General features: G+C 39.9%; 1 protein-coding gene across 1 annotated transcript in view; it reads left to right on the top strand.

Moving 5' to 3' along the window:
• Positions 1–1,789: 1,789 nt before the first annotated feature.
• The window catches only part of pnpt1 (polyribonucleotide nucleotidyltransferase 1), a 38,483-nt gene continuing 27,506 nt past the window's right edge, over positions 1,790–12,766 (top strand). The window contains exons 1-9 of the mRNA XM_003216140.4: positions 1,790–2,011; positions 6,243–6,303; positions 6,459–6,533; positions 6,748–6,853; positions 7,710–7,759; positions 8,443–8,506; positions 8,607–8,654; positions 9,992–10,105; positions 11,909–12,095. Of these exons, the coding sequence (XP_003216188.2) occupies positions 1,830–2,011; positions 6,243–6,303; positions 6,459–6,533; positions 6,748–6,853; positions 7,710–7,759; positions 8,443–8,506; positions 8,607–8,654; positions 9,992–10,105; positions 11,909–12,095 (887 nt within the window). The 5' untranslated portion in view covers positions 1,790–1,829. The remainder of the gene's footprint in view (positions 2,012–6,242; positions 6,304–6,458; positions 6,534–6,747; positions 6,854–7,709; positions 7,760–8,442; positions 8,507–8,606; positions 8,655–9,991; positions 10,106–11,908; positions 12,096–12,766) is intronic.

A 12,766-nucleotide genomic window follows, 5' to 3' on the forward strand; every position in this document is an offset into this window, starting at 1 on the left:
GCCCGAGCCTGAAAGAACAGTAATCTATTATTCTCTCCAAACAAGAGAGCAGTATAACTTTGCACTTGACAGAGCAATTAATAAAGTGGGGTTTTAGGGGGTGGGAAGAAAAAAGATTGGATAAAAGCATTTTATATTATGTGTACACACTGTATTACAAGTATTCAGCACTCGGTCTTATTACATCTGGCTTTGCTGTTTATAAGGTTATCAGAGTACATCTGCACTATGGAATGAATGCAGTTTGATGCCACTTTGACTGCCATGGCTCAATGATACAGAATCCTGACATTCGTAGTTTGGTGAGGGGCCAGTGGTCTTTGGCAATGGTTAAAGACCTTGTAAAACTATAACTCCTGTGATTCCATAGCATTGAACTATGGAAATTAAAGTAGTCAAACTGCATTAATTCTATAGTCTAGATCAAGGGTCCTCAATTTTTTTAAGTGGAGGGCCGATTCACAGTCCTTCAGGCTGTTGGGGGGCTGGACTATGATGAAATAGTCCAAAATTAGGATTGTTGTTGTGTGCCTTCAAATCATTTCAGACTTAGGTCAACCCTAAGTATAAAGTTTAGGACAGAAGCCAGGTCATTGACCTTGGAGGGCCTTAGTTTGGGGACCCCTGATCTAGACAATCTCATAAGATCATAGATAAGCAAAGAGGCCTCCAAAGACCATCGATATGGTCTCATAAGACCATAGGTACGGAAAGGGATCCTCAAAGACCATCTAGATGGTTTCATAAGACCATATGTAAGGAAAGGGGCTCCCAAAGGCCATCTAGACCATCTCATAGGACCATAGGTAAGGAAAGAGACCTCCAAAAGCCATCTAGATGGCCTCATAAGGCCATAGCTAAGCAAAGAGACCTTCAAAGACCACCTAGATGATCTCATAAGGCTATAAGTAAGCAAAGAGGTCAACCCTAAGTCTAAAGTTTAGGACAGGGGCCAGGTCAATGACCTTGGAGGGCCGCATCCGGCCCCAGGGCCTTAATTTGGGGACCCCTGGTCTATATGCACCTTCAGTTAAGGTAAAGGGTAAAGGTTTTACCTTACATTAAGTCCATTATAAATGGGTTATATAGCTGTGGAAGGGCCTTGAGTCTACACTGTCATATAATCCAGTTAAAATCAGATAATCTGTATTTTATAGGCAGTGTGGAAGAGACCTAAGTGAACTCTGCCTGTCCCCTGGGCTGAGTGGGTTGCTAGGAGACCAAGTGGGTGGAGCTTAGCCTTCTAACTGGCAGCAGTTGGATAAAAACAATTCTTCCTCTCCCTCTAATTAGGACTTTATTTTTGTTTTCTTTTTGTTGTATGAACGTAGAGGCATGGATGATGGGTTGTGCTGCCAAGTTTAGTGTTTCTGGGATGTGTAGTTTTGTTGTTTTGTCCTAGGCTGAAATTTCATTACCCTTTTATATATATAGATAATGCAGGCATGGGCAAAATTTGGTCGGTAGGCTGTTAGGAATTGTGGGAGTTGAAGTCCAAAACACCTGGGAGGGCCAAAGTTTGCCCATGCCTGCATTATAATTACTGTACTGTATTCTCAGTTTACTAAATTGGCCTCATTGTTATGAGCTCCACTACCGCCAGATGGCGCACGAGTGCTGCTCCTGCTGCGCCCTCGGAACGGAATCGAAAGCGAACCTCAAGCAGCTTCGGCCACTCCAGCTCCCTTCTCGCTTTCATCCATTGGCTGTAGCTACGCGCGCGCTGCCCCCAAGACAGCCAATGGCGAGCGAGTGCGTTTCGGGGAGCCAATAGCGATGGAGTTTGTTTCGCCGTCGCGTTTCTTGCGGGGAGCCGTGACTCTGGTGTCATGGCGGCTTCCTGTGCGCGTTGCCTTCGGTGTCGGGAGTGGAGGGCGGCCGTGGGCTCGGTTTCCCGTGGAAAGGGCGCCATGGGGCCTTGGCTGAGGGCCCCGAGAGGCCTGCGCCTGGCCAGGGGTTTGTGGAGCGCGGCTGGGGGGACCCACACAGTCTCTGTGGAAGTGGGGAGCAGGTAAGTGGCGCCGCGCGGTTCGTGAGGCCTTGCTGTCTTTTCACCGCCATGGCTCATGGGAGTTGTAGTCTTCACAACGCCTCTGCCAAAGAGCACTGCTGCCTCACCAAAATGCAACTCTCATGGGTTGCTGTGAGTTTTCCGGGCTGTATGGCCATGTCCCAGAAGCATTCTCTCCTGATGTTTCGCCCACATTTATGGCAGGCATCCTCAGAGGTTGTGAGGCATGGATAAACTAGGCAAATGGGGTTTATATATCTGTGGAATAATGTCCAGGGTGGGAGAACGAACTCTTGTCTGCTTGAGGCAAGTGTGAATGGTGCAGTTAGCCACCTTGATTAGTATTGAATTGCCTTACAGCTTCAAAGCCTGACTGCTTCCTGCCTGGGGGACATCCTTTGTTGGGAGGTGTTAGCTTTCCAGACAATAAATAATAATATAACAGAATCATAGAATCGTAGAGTTGGAAGAGACCTCATGGGCCATCCAGTCCAACCCACTGCAAGAAGCAGGAAAATCTCATTCAATAATAATAAAACTTTATTTATACTCCGCCACCATCTCCCCGCAGGGACTCAGGGCGGCTCACATTGGTACAAATGTAACAACACAAATACATTAGCACAATATACAAAGGTTAAAACACAATAAGGTAATAAAACAGAAGTTAAAACAAAAGTCAATGCAACAGTAATAATATCAAACAACCACCAATACAATTCAGTAAAACTTCATAGGTGGGGGGATTGCAGCAGCAATATAAAGATAGAATCATTAGATTAAAATACCCAGATAAGAGGGACCTAGTAAAATTCAGAATAGAATTATAATGAGACTGGTCATCCAATGGCTGTCTCTCCAAAGGCCAACCTAAACATCCAAGTTTTCAATTGTTTCTTAAAGGAGGATAGAGAGGGAGCCAACCTGATCTCCCTAGGGAACAATCAGGGCCAGCTAACACCTCCCAACAAAGGATGCTCCCTGCAGGAAGCAGCAAAGCTCTGAAGCTCCAAGGCTTTTCAAGGTGGCCAATTACATCATTCACACTTGACTCCTGCAGACAAGAGTTCTTTCTCTCACCCTGGACATTATTCCACAGGTATATAAACCCCACTTGGCTTGTTTCTAACAGACCTCACAACCTCTGAGGTTGCCTGCCATAAATGTGGGCAAAACGTCAGGAGAGAATGCTTCTAGAACAGACATGGGCAACCCTTTTTGCCTTGGATGCCTGGCCAGGGTAGACAGGGGGGCGAGTACACACTGGATGGGAGGGGGCCAGGAAAGGGCAGGACAGCAGTCATCCTCAGGTTATTCACCCCATCCTTATGCTGGGAGAAAGACAAGACATGCGGCAATTGCCCAGATCTTCCTCCGCAGATGCTCAGGCTGTCCTCTTGGCGTTATGCCAAGAGGAAGGCGAGACAGGCGGTGGCTGAGAGTACTCCATGGGTCTCACCCGCCGTGTGCCTTTCTCAAACCATCCTCCTGGCATGAGGATGAGGTCGCTCACACTGTCCTTATCCTGGGAGAATGGCAAGACACATGGTGGCTGGGAGCACTCCAAATAGCTCTCAGCTGCTGCGTGACTCCCTCTCTCGTCTTTTTGGCATAAGGATCCGGTGGGTCACAATGTCCTTAGGCCAATAGGACCTAAGGAGGGCCTGAGGTAAGCACCCAGGAGACATCTGGGCCCTGGGCCTTAGTTTGCCCATGCCTCTTCTAGAACATGGACTGAAAAAACATGGACTGACATTTCACTCACATCTATGGCAGGCATCCTCAGAGGTTGTGAAGTCTGTTGAAAACTAGGCAAGTGAGGTTTATATATCTGGAATGTCCAGGGTGGGAGAAAGAACTCTTGTCTGTTTGAGGCAAGTGTGAAAGTTGCAATTGACCACCTTGATTAACATTGAATAGCCTTTCATCCTCAAAGTCTGGCTGCTTCCTGCCTGGGGGAATCCTTTGTTGGGAGGTGATTGTTTCTTATCTGAAATTCCTGTTTTTGAGTGTTGTTCTTTATTTACTGTCCTGATTTTAGAGTTTTTTTAATACTGGTAGCCAGATTTTGTTCATTGTTATCATTTCCTCTTTTCTGTTAAAATTGCCCACATGCTTGTGGATTTCAATGGCTTCTCTATGTAGTCTGGGTGGTCCAGCATTTTTGGGCCAGCTAATCACCTCCCCACAAAGGAATCACCTCCCAAAAAAGGATTCCCCCAGGTGGGAAGCAGCCAAACTTTGAAGCTGAAATGCCATTCAGTGCTAATCAAGGTGGTCAATTGCAACATTTACACTTTCCTCAAACAGACAAAAGTTCTTTCTCCCACCCTGGACATTCCACAAATATATAACCCCCACTTAACTATTTTCCAATATACCTCACAACCTCTGAGGATGTCTGCCATAGTTGTGGAATGTCTGCCATAGATGTAGGAGAGAATGCTTCTGGAACATGATCATACAGCCCGGAAAACTCACTGCAACTCACTTACAGTGGCTGTGTCAGTGCAAGACACTGACAATCTCAGTTGCTAGACCTGCAATTTAACATACCTTTTCTTTTACTGAACCATCTAGGCCAGTGATTCCAAACCCTAGTGCTGCAAGTCGTCTGGACTTCATCCCCTAGAAGCCTCAGCTGTCTTGGCCAATGATTAATAAATAATAAATAAAGCTTTATTTATATCCCGCCTCCTCTCCCCAAAGGGACTCGGGGTGGCTTACAACAAGGAAGACAATATAAATAATAATAATCACACAGCCAAATCAGAAAAAAATTAAATCAGAACAGCAAATCAAAAACAAATCATATGTAAAGGAAAATAAAAACACAATAAGCATGTAATTATAACACCAAGGAATGATCAGGAAATCTGGGAGCTGAAGTCCAATAATCTAAGTTATTATCAGTATCTACAACAGGACTAGAAGGGATCTTGAGAATCATCTCAATTTCAACCTGATCACCTTATTCTTCGCTGCATTTTATATAGCTTAAGGCAGACCTGCACAATCTGCGTCCCTCCAGGTGTTTTGGTCTCCAGCTCCCAGAAGCCCTAGCCAGATTGTCCAATGGCCAGGAATTCTGGGAGTTGGGGGCCAAAACAGCTGGAGCACCACAGGTTGTGCAGACCTGGCCAAACGGCTTGGATCCCTTACATTTGGGTGAGAGGGGTGTGCATAAAGACAATGAGCTATGTATGGGGATCTTCCATTTGTTATAATGGCAAAAAACAGGGATGTATTATTGTCTTGACCTTAATCTCTGTTTTCATCAATATGATACTGCATCTTGTTGATGGGAAGCTTCAACTTGATGGCCCATAACGAGAACAGTCAATAAGAACATGTGTTTCCAGGTGGAATTGCTAGTACAGTAAAGTCTCACTTACCCAGCATAAATGATCTGGCAGAACATTGGATAAGCTAAAATGTTGGATAATAAGGAGGGATTAAGGAAAAGCCTATTAAGCATCAAATTATGTTATGATTTTACAAATTAAGTACGAAAACATCATGTTTACAACAAATTGACAGAAAAAGCAGTTCAATACACAGTAACATTATGTAGTAATTACTGTATTTACGAATTTAGCACCAAAACATCGCAATGTATTGAAAACATTTATTTATTATTTATTTGCCCCATTTATACCCCGCCTTTCTCACCCCAAAGAGGACTCAAGGCGGCTTACACATGGCACAATTTGATTGCACATTGACTACAAAAACATTTGACTACTAAAAAATTGACTACAAATAAATATAAGATTGCATAAAATGAACTTAGAGTAACAACATTGTCAGAAGTCAAATCCGTAAAAAGTTCAATCCTTGCTGCCTAAAGAAACAGCTGTGGTTCCGGGCAGGAGGATACTCCAGAACATTGGATAAGCAAATGTTGGTTACTGTACTGTACTACGTAATTGGACAACTTTATTTAGGTATCATGTCTGTTCCGTTTGGTAGCAAAGGAACATATTTCCTTGTAAGAAAAAAGACAAAAGCAGTGGGAAAATATAGAAAGGTTACAGATTGAAGACATTGTAATTTTGAAAACTTGTGAAGTTCTATGAGCAACCAGAGCAACCACATTTCTTCTCCCAGGTACTTCTTTCTCATCTTGTAGGTTTTTCCTGAAACTCCCATGTGATCTTGCCATTCATCTGTAAATAACTATATATAATATAGGAATGGAACAAAATTTATTTTTCCTCTTCTTTTCCAGAAAATTGGAAATCTCTTCTGGAAAACTAGCCAGGTTTGCAGATGGATCTGCTGTAGTGCAGGTAGGAAACCTTTGTTAAGTCATTATGTTTATATTGCAAGATGTTCAATTTAGAGATGCAAAACAGTTGTAAAATGGAGAACCATCTGTCTCTGAACTGAGAAATCAACTAGCATTGCTAATATTTCTTTTTTTACTTTCTTTCTAAAAATAAAGTTAGGTGATACTTCAGTGATGGTGACAGCAGTCAGCAAAACAAAGCCTTCTCCATCTCAGTTCATGCCTTTGGTGGTAAGTATTGATAGTGAATAGTACAGAAATGCCACATATTGTGCATTTGATAATATAAGCTGATTTTAATGCAAACTAGTTAGACAAAGCTATATCTAGAAAATTCTAATCATTTTAAGCTAGCAAGATAAACTAGAACGTTAACCCTTAATTTATTACAATATCCTGTAATTAGTCTTAAAATTAAATCATAGTGTCTCTGTTGTTACATAAGGTTGATTATCGTCAAAAAGCCGCTGCAGCTGGAAGAATTCCTACCAACTATTTAAGAAGGGAACTGGGTTCTACAGACAAGGAAATTCTTACAAGCCGAGTAATAGGTATGCGTTATAAATACTGACTCCTGTTTTCTTATAACTATTGCAAATTTTGGGGCAGTTTCAAAAAGATTGCCAGCTGCTTATTTGCTTATTGGATTTAAATTCCACCTTTTGCCTGGAAGACCTCAGGGACTCTTATGAATTGAGGTTTTTTTAGAAATTAAAGCACAAAGCAAGTGTAACTATTGATCGAAAACACATTAATAAATTAAAATCATTCCCTTGACATTTGCAGATTTGATTATTCACATATTGTTTGCTATTGCCTTACACCATTTTTAATAGGGACTTTGTTAGCATGGGTATCCATCTTGAGCTGTGTTCAGTTAAATCAGGCTTTGTCAGTCGTCAAAGCAAGCTTGCATGGAAATCCTTATGTCATTGGACCAGCTTCTTGGGGAAAGTTCTTATTCTGAGTACTGATACCTGCTTACTTGTAGAATGTTTCCTGTGAAGTAGATGCAGAATCTTGCTTTATGATGGGAGCAGTTTTCTTTTTTGCTTCCATTTCCCTGGACAGCCTTTGCTTGGCTGGGGGTCTTTTTCTGCAGTGCTCCACAATCTATGCCTTCTCCAGTTGGTCAGCACCCATCATTAAAGGCTTTTAGGAAAGCCATGGGAAGCTATCTGTTTTCTTTATGCTTTTCTTTATTGTGCTTTACTGGTTTTTAACTGCCCTTGTATGTCACGTTTTAGGACTCTGTGAGCCAGATGTGTTCTTGATTATTTTTTCCTGTTATAGAATTTTAATTGCCTTGAGATTGGCTTTGCCTTTCAAGGGGGCCTAAAATATTAAAAATTAAACCTATTCCTAATTGTTTACAATATCTTCAAATTATTTAATGCTGTTTTACAGATCGATCAATTAGACCTCTCTTTCCAGCAGGATACTATTATGATACACAGGTAAGTTAATTGTCCACTTGTTATTTTTAATCTCGTTTTAGAGAGCTGCGGATGCTATATTGTTATTAAACCCCCTGCTTGGTACACTATTTAAATATTATAGATAGTATCTGTTAATAAAATTTGCCCTTTTTATAAAAGATAATAGTGCTAAAGTAGTCAGTTATGATTAGATGAGTAGGTATTGTAACAATAGGTTCACAGTGTAGTTTCACTTATTGTTGTTTGTTGGGGGATTTCAAAAGTTTAAGTGGAAGCTTATTTTCCTCATTTTAAAACAAATTGTGTAACAAATACTGCCAACATTAAGGCAACAAAATATTTGCAGCATGTTAAAAGTAAATGGCAATAATAAAATTAACAATATATTATTCCATGAGGCAGTGAAATGAAGATAATAATAGGGCAATGAGATAATTGTAAATATAGAATCAATTGTTTTCTATAAGTAAGGAGGGCATTCTGTAACATTTGTGCCAGAAACTCAAAAGTCCCTGAGATATTTCATTTAGAAGGATCTCAGATATTTGGCAGGGTACAAATAAAAGAGCGTACATGGGGAGGCAGGTTTTATCTAAGTGTCATTAATTAAAGTCATTAATGTTTTTGAAGTTATTTGTGTAATTAAGAAAACCATGTCTCTTCCTTCTTTTTTCCTTACTCTGTTTTTTTTTCCCCACCAGATACTTTGTAATCTTTTAGCTGTAGATGGTGTCAATGATCCTGAAGTATTGGCAATCAATGGAGGTAATACATTTTTGTGAACTGTGCTCTTGTCTTAGCCCAGAATATGCAATGTTAATGATTCAGTGAAACCATTACAAATAACAAATCTGATTACTTTCAGCTTCTGCAGCTCTTACGTTGTCCGATATTCCATGGAATGGTCCCATTGGTGAGTAAAGATAACATGACATGACATTTTGAGTATGCACATATTTAGGAACCAAGTTTGTTTTACTAAAGTTTTAAATGTATAACAATCCAAGTCATGTTCCATAATAGTTAGAATTCTTTAAAAGTTTATTGTTTATGTCCCAGAATGATTACAAAGTAGTAAATGTTGAAAGCACTCTTATATTAAATATATAAATATTATCAGGAAAATACGGGGAACATAAAATTGTCTTAGGAACTCCCTGTAGCTTCAAAAATAATTTTCCATGGCAAAGGACAGGAAAGAGTGAGAGTTAGATTCAGAATTACTTTTTATCCTACCCAGCATTGGGGTATGGAGCAGGGTTACCTGTCATCAAAGCACAGATAAAGCATCTTACAGGGCACTTGTTTAATTTAAATAGTTATAAATCCAACTTGATAAAAGTGCTGAGAAGAAGGTAACCAAGTGCATTTATAGTGGCTTACTTTCCCATGTAGTCTTTTGCTTTTTTAAATCTGAATGCTATAAGCTTCTGTCCTGAAATATTAAATACTCTCTCCTGTCTCCCTAATTGTCACCTTCACATCTATCATGGAATATGTTGTTGGAAGCCAGTAATCAAACTATGTGGTCTTCTTTCATGTAGTTAGGTTGCTCCTCAAGTGCTGTCCACATTTTACATTTAAACATTATAACACAAAAGGAGTGAAACTTGTATCTTATTGGGTTACAACCACAATGCAACTTTGTTACATTTTGGTTATGGTCCCTTCCAAGGAAAGAAATGCGTACAGGTAACTCCTTGATTGCAGGTACAGTAGAGTCTCACTTATCCAAGCTAAACAGGCCGGCAGAAGCTTGGATAAGCGAATATCTTGGATAAAAAGGAGGGATTAAGGAAAAGCCTATTAAACATCAAATTAGGTTATGATTTTACAAATTAAACACCAAAACATCATGTTATACAACAAATTTGATAGAAAAAGTAGTTCAATACACAGTAATGTTATGTTGTAATTACTGTATTTATGAATTTAGCACCAAAATATCACAATACTGTATATTGAAAACATTGACTACAAAAATGGCTTGGATAATCCAGAGGCTTGGATAAGCGAAGCTTGGATTAGTGAGACTCTACTGTAGATACATCCTAACTCTTTCTAGAATACTCTCCTGGTAAAAGCAGAATCTCATGAACCTTCAGAGTTACTTTCAAATTTCTAACTACATTGCTCTTTCATCATTACAAGCACATCTGAAAAATACTTGCATGCACTCTGGAATGATTTTTTTCCTACTTGCAAAAGGCTAACTGATGGAATATTTTAATTAATGGAGTATCTTCTTAGGTGCCGTGAGAGTAGGATTGATTGATGGAGAAGTTGTTGTCAATCCCACTCGAAAAGAAATGTCTTCCAGTACATTAGATTTAATAGTCTCTTCAGCCCCTCGTAGTCAAGTGGGTAAGTAACTAAATAATTAATTAATAATTAACTGCTCATGAAATGGACCAAGACTGTATAAGCAGCATGTTCAATCCTGAATGCACATCTTGGTGAAGTGGTCCGTATGTCCATATTCATCATTTGATAACTGCCATATCACGGAGTTATAGAATTGTAAGGGATTGCGAAGAGCATCAAGTCCAAACCAATCTCATATAGGAATGCATAGCTGAAGCATCCCAATCTCTGTTTGAAAACCTTCAAAGAAAAAGAGCCTTCAAAGGAGACCCTTTGAAGCAGCCTTCTTGCTGTTTGGGCAGAATCTCTTCTAATTTGAATCCACTGGTTTCTGCCTCTGGAGTGACAGAAAACATAGATGACATTATGTCTTTCTGTCTTTTTTCCAAATAAAACATGCTCAACATCCTAAATTGTTCATTATGAGGTTTGGTTTCCAAAACTTTTATCTTCCTTCCTGCTTTTTGTGGACACGCTTCAGTTTGTCAATATCAAGTGAAAACTTGCATGTTTGAAGCGATATTTCCATACCAGTACAATGCAGGATGAGCGCATATTTTAACTTTAATAATTTGGGGGGGGGGGGGGGAATCAGTTCTCAGTGTGTCAACACTGAATGCTGAGAGACTAAATAAGTATTTCTATAAACCAGCCACATGGCTTAGGTAGTGTCCTGTTTTCTCTGCTTCAAAATCGGTCATATTTTATATTTTGGAAAGATGCAAGCCAGAGATATTTTACATCATTGGTAAAAGAAGTCGTAATCCTAAAAATAATTAAATTAAACAGAGATTAATGTATTGTGTTGTTGTTAGAGAAATATCACAATGAACAGCCTGTTTTTGGAAGAAGGACAAGCTGGAAGAAGTGATGGATAGATTTCTTCATATTGATTAGCAAGAGTGGTGTTACAGTCTCGAAGTGGGTTGCTATGAGTTTTCCGGGCTGTATGGCCATGTTCCAGAAGCATTCTCCCCCTACGTTTCGCCCTCATCTATGGCAGGCATCCTCAGAGGTTGTGAGGTATATTGGAAACTAAGCAAGGGAAGTTTATATATCTGTGGAATGTCCACGGTGGGAGAAAGAATTTTTGTCTGTTGGAGGCCAGTGTCAATGTTGTAATTAATCACCTGATTAGCATTTAATGGCATTGCCAGCTTCATGGCCTGGCATCTTCCTGCCTATGGGGAATCCTTTGTTTGGAGATGTTAGCTGCACCTGATTGATTCAAGTCTGGAATTCCTCTGTTTTCAGAGTGTAGTTCTTTATTTTCTGATTTTAGAGTTTTTTTAATACTGGTAGCCAGATGTTCATTTTCATGGTTTCCTTCTTTCTGTTGAAATTGTCTACATGCATGTGGATTTCAGTGGTTTCTCTGTGTAGTCTGACGTGGTGGTTGTTCGAGTTGTCCAGCATTTCTGTGTTCTCAAATAATATTCTGTATCCAGGTTGATTCATCAAGTGCTCTGCAATGGCTGATGTCTCTGATTGAGTTAGTCTGAATTGCCTTGCATGTTCCTTGATTTTTGTTTGGGTGCTGCATTTCTTTCTCCCACCCTGGACCTTCCACAGATGTATAAAACCTCTTGCCTAGTTTCCAGCAGATCTCACAACCTCTGAGGTTGCCTGCCATAGATGTGGGTGAAACGTCAAGAGAAAATGCTTTTGAACATGACCATACAGTCTGGAAAACTCACAGCAACCCAGTACCCCATGTTTCTCTGTAAAATGAGCTATTGGTTACAGTGTGTTTGTGAAGACTGATGTGACTATTGATATCTTTATCTGTATATGAATCAACAGTTATGTTGGAAGCTGCAGCAGAAAATGTATTACAGCAGGACTTCTGCCATGCCATCAAAGTGGGTGTGAAGCATGGTCAGCAAATCATTCAAGGCATACAGCAGTTGGCAAAAGAACAGGGTGTTCCCAAGAGAACTGTACAGAAGTTATTCACTGCTCCTGAGGAGACTGTGGAATGCGCAAAGCAGTAAGTGAAGGGAAAAAACATTAAAATATATTAACTGAATTGAAGGCTTACTTATGCAAACCTGAAACATTAAATGACACATATCTGCATCATCACACAAACTGTAAAGTAAACCATAGTTCCATCAAAAGAAATACCAAACAACACCTACAAACTACGAAGTTAAATTATTGTAGATTTATGTTTCAGTAATAATTTTAAAACAAACTTGGTTCTTGAGTATTACATTTGATACCCTTTGCTATCTTAAATATAACTGATAATTTATTTGCTAACAGGAACTTTTTGCAAAGTACTGAAGCTTAATATTGTTGTCTGCATCCTGTCTTATCTCAGATGATGAATAGTCTTCAGGGCAACATGCTGTTGCTTCTAGTCTTGCCTGGGATGTGCCTCATATGCACTATGTAATTGCTTTGCATGTCATTCTCTCAATTTCTTATATTTATTTTATTAAATTTCTGTCCCATCTTTCTGCCAAAATAGCCCAAGAGGCAACCACAGAATGCTGAATGATTGAAAGGAGGTTGAGAATGGAAAACCATTTGAGTGTGTAATGAAATAAAGTATTATGAAGGAGGAGTCTATAGAGGCTGACCATGAATATGACTGTGCCCAAGAACATTTTTTACTGTAGTGTGTAAATAAATAACCAGAGTGCAGTATTTTGG

The sequence above is a fragment of the Anolis carolinensis genome, chromosome 1 (genome assembly GCF_035594765.1).
Source record: "Anolis carolinensis isolate JA03-04 chromosome 1, rAnoCar3.1.pri, whole genome shotgun sequence".
Lineage (NCBI taxonomy): Eukaryota > Metazoa > Chordata > Lepidosauria > Squamata > Dactyloidae > Anolis > Anolis carolinensis.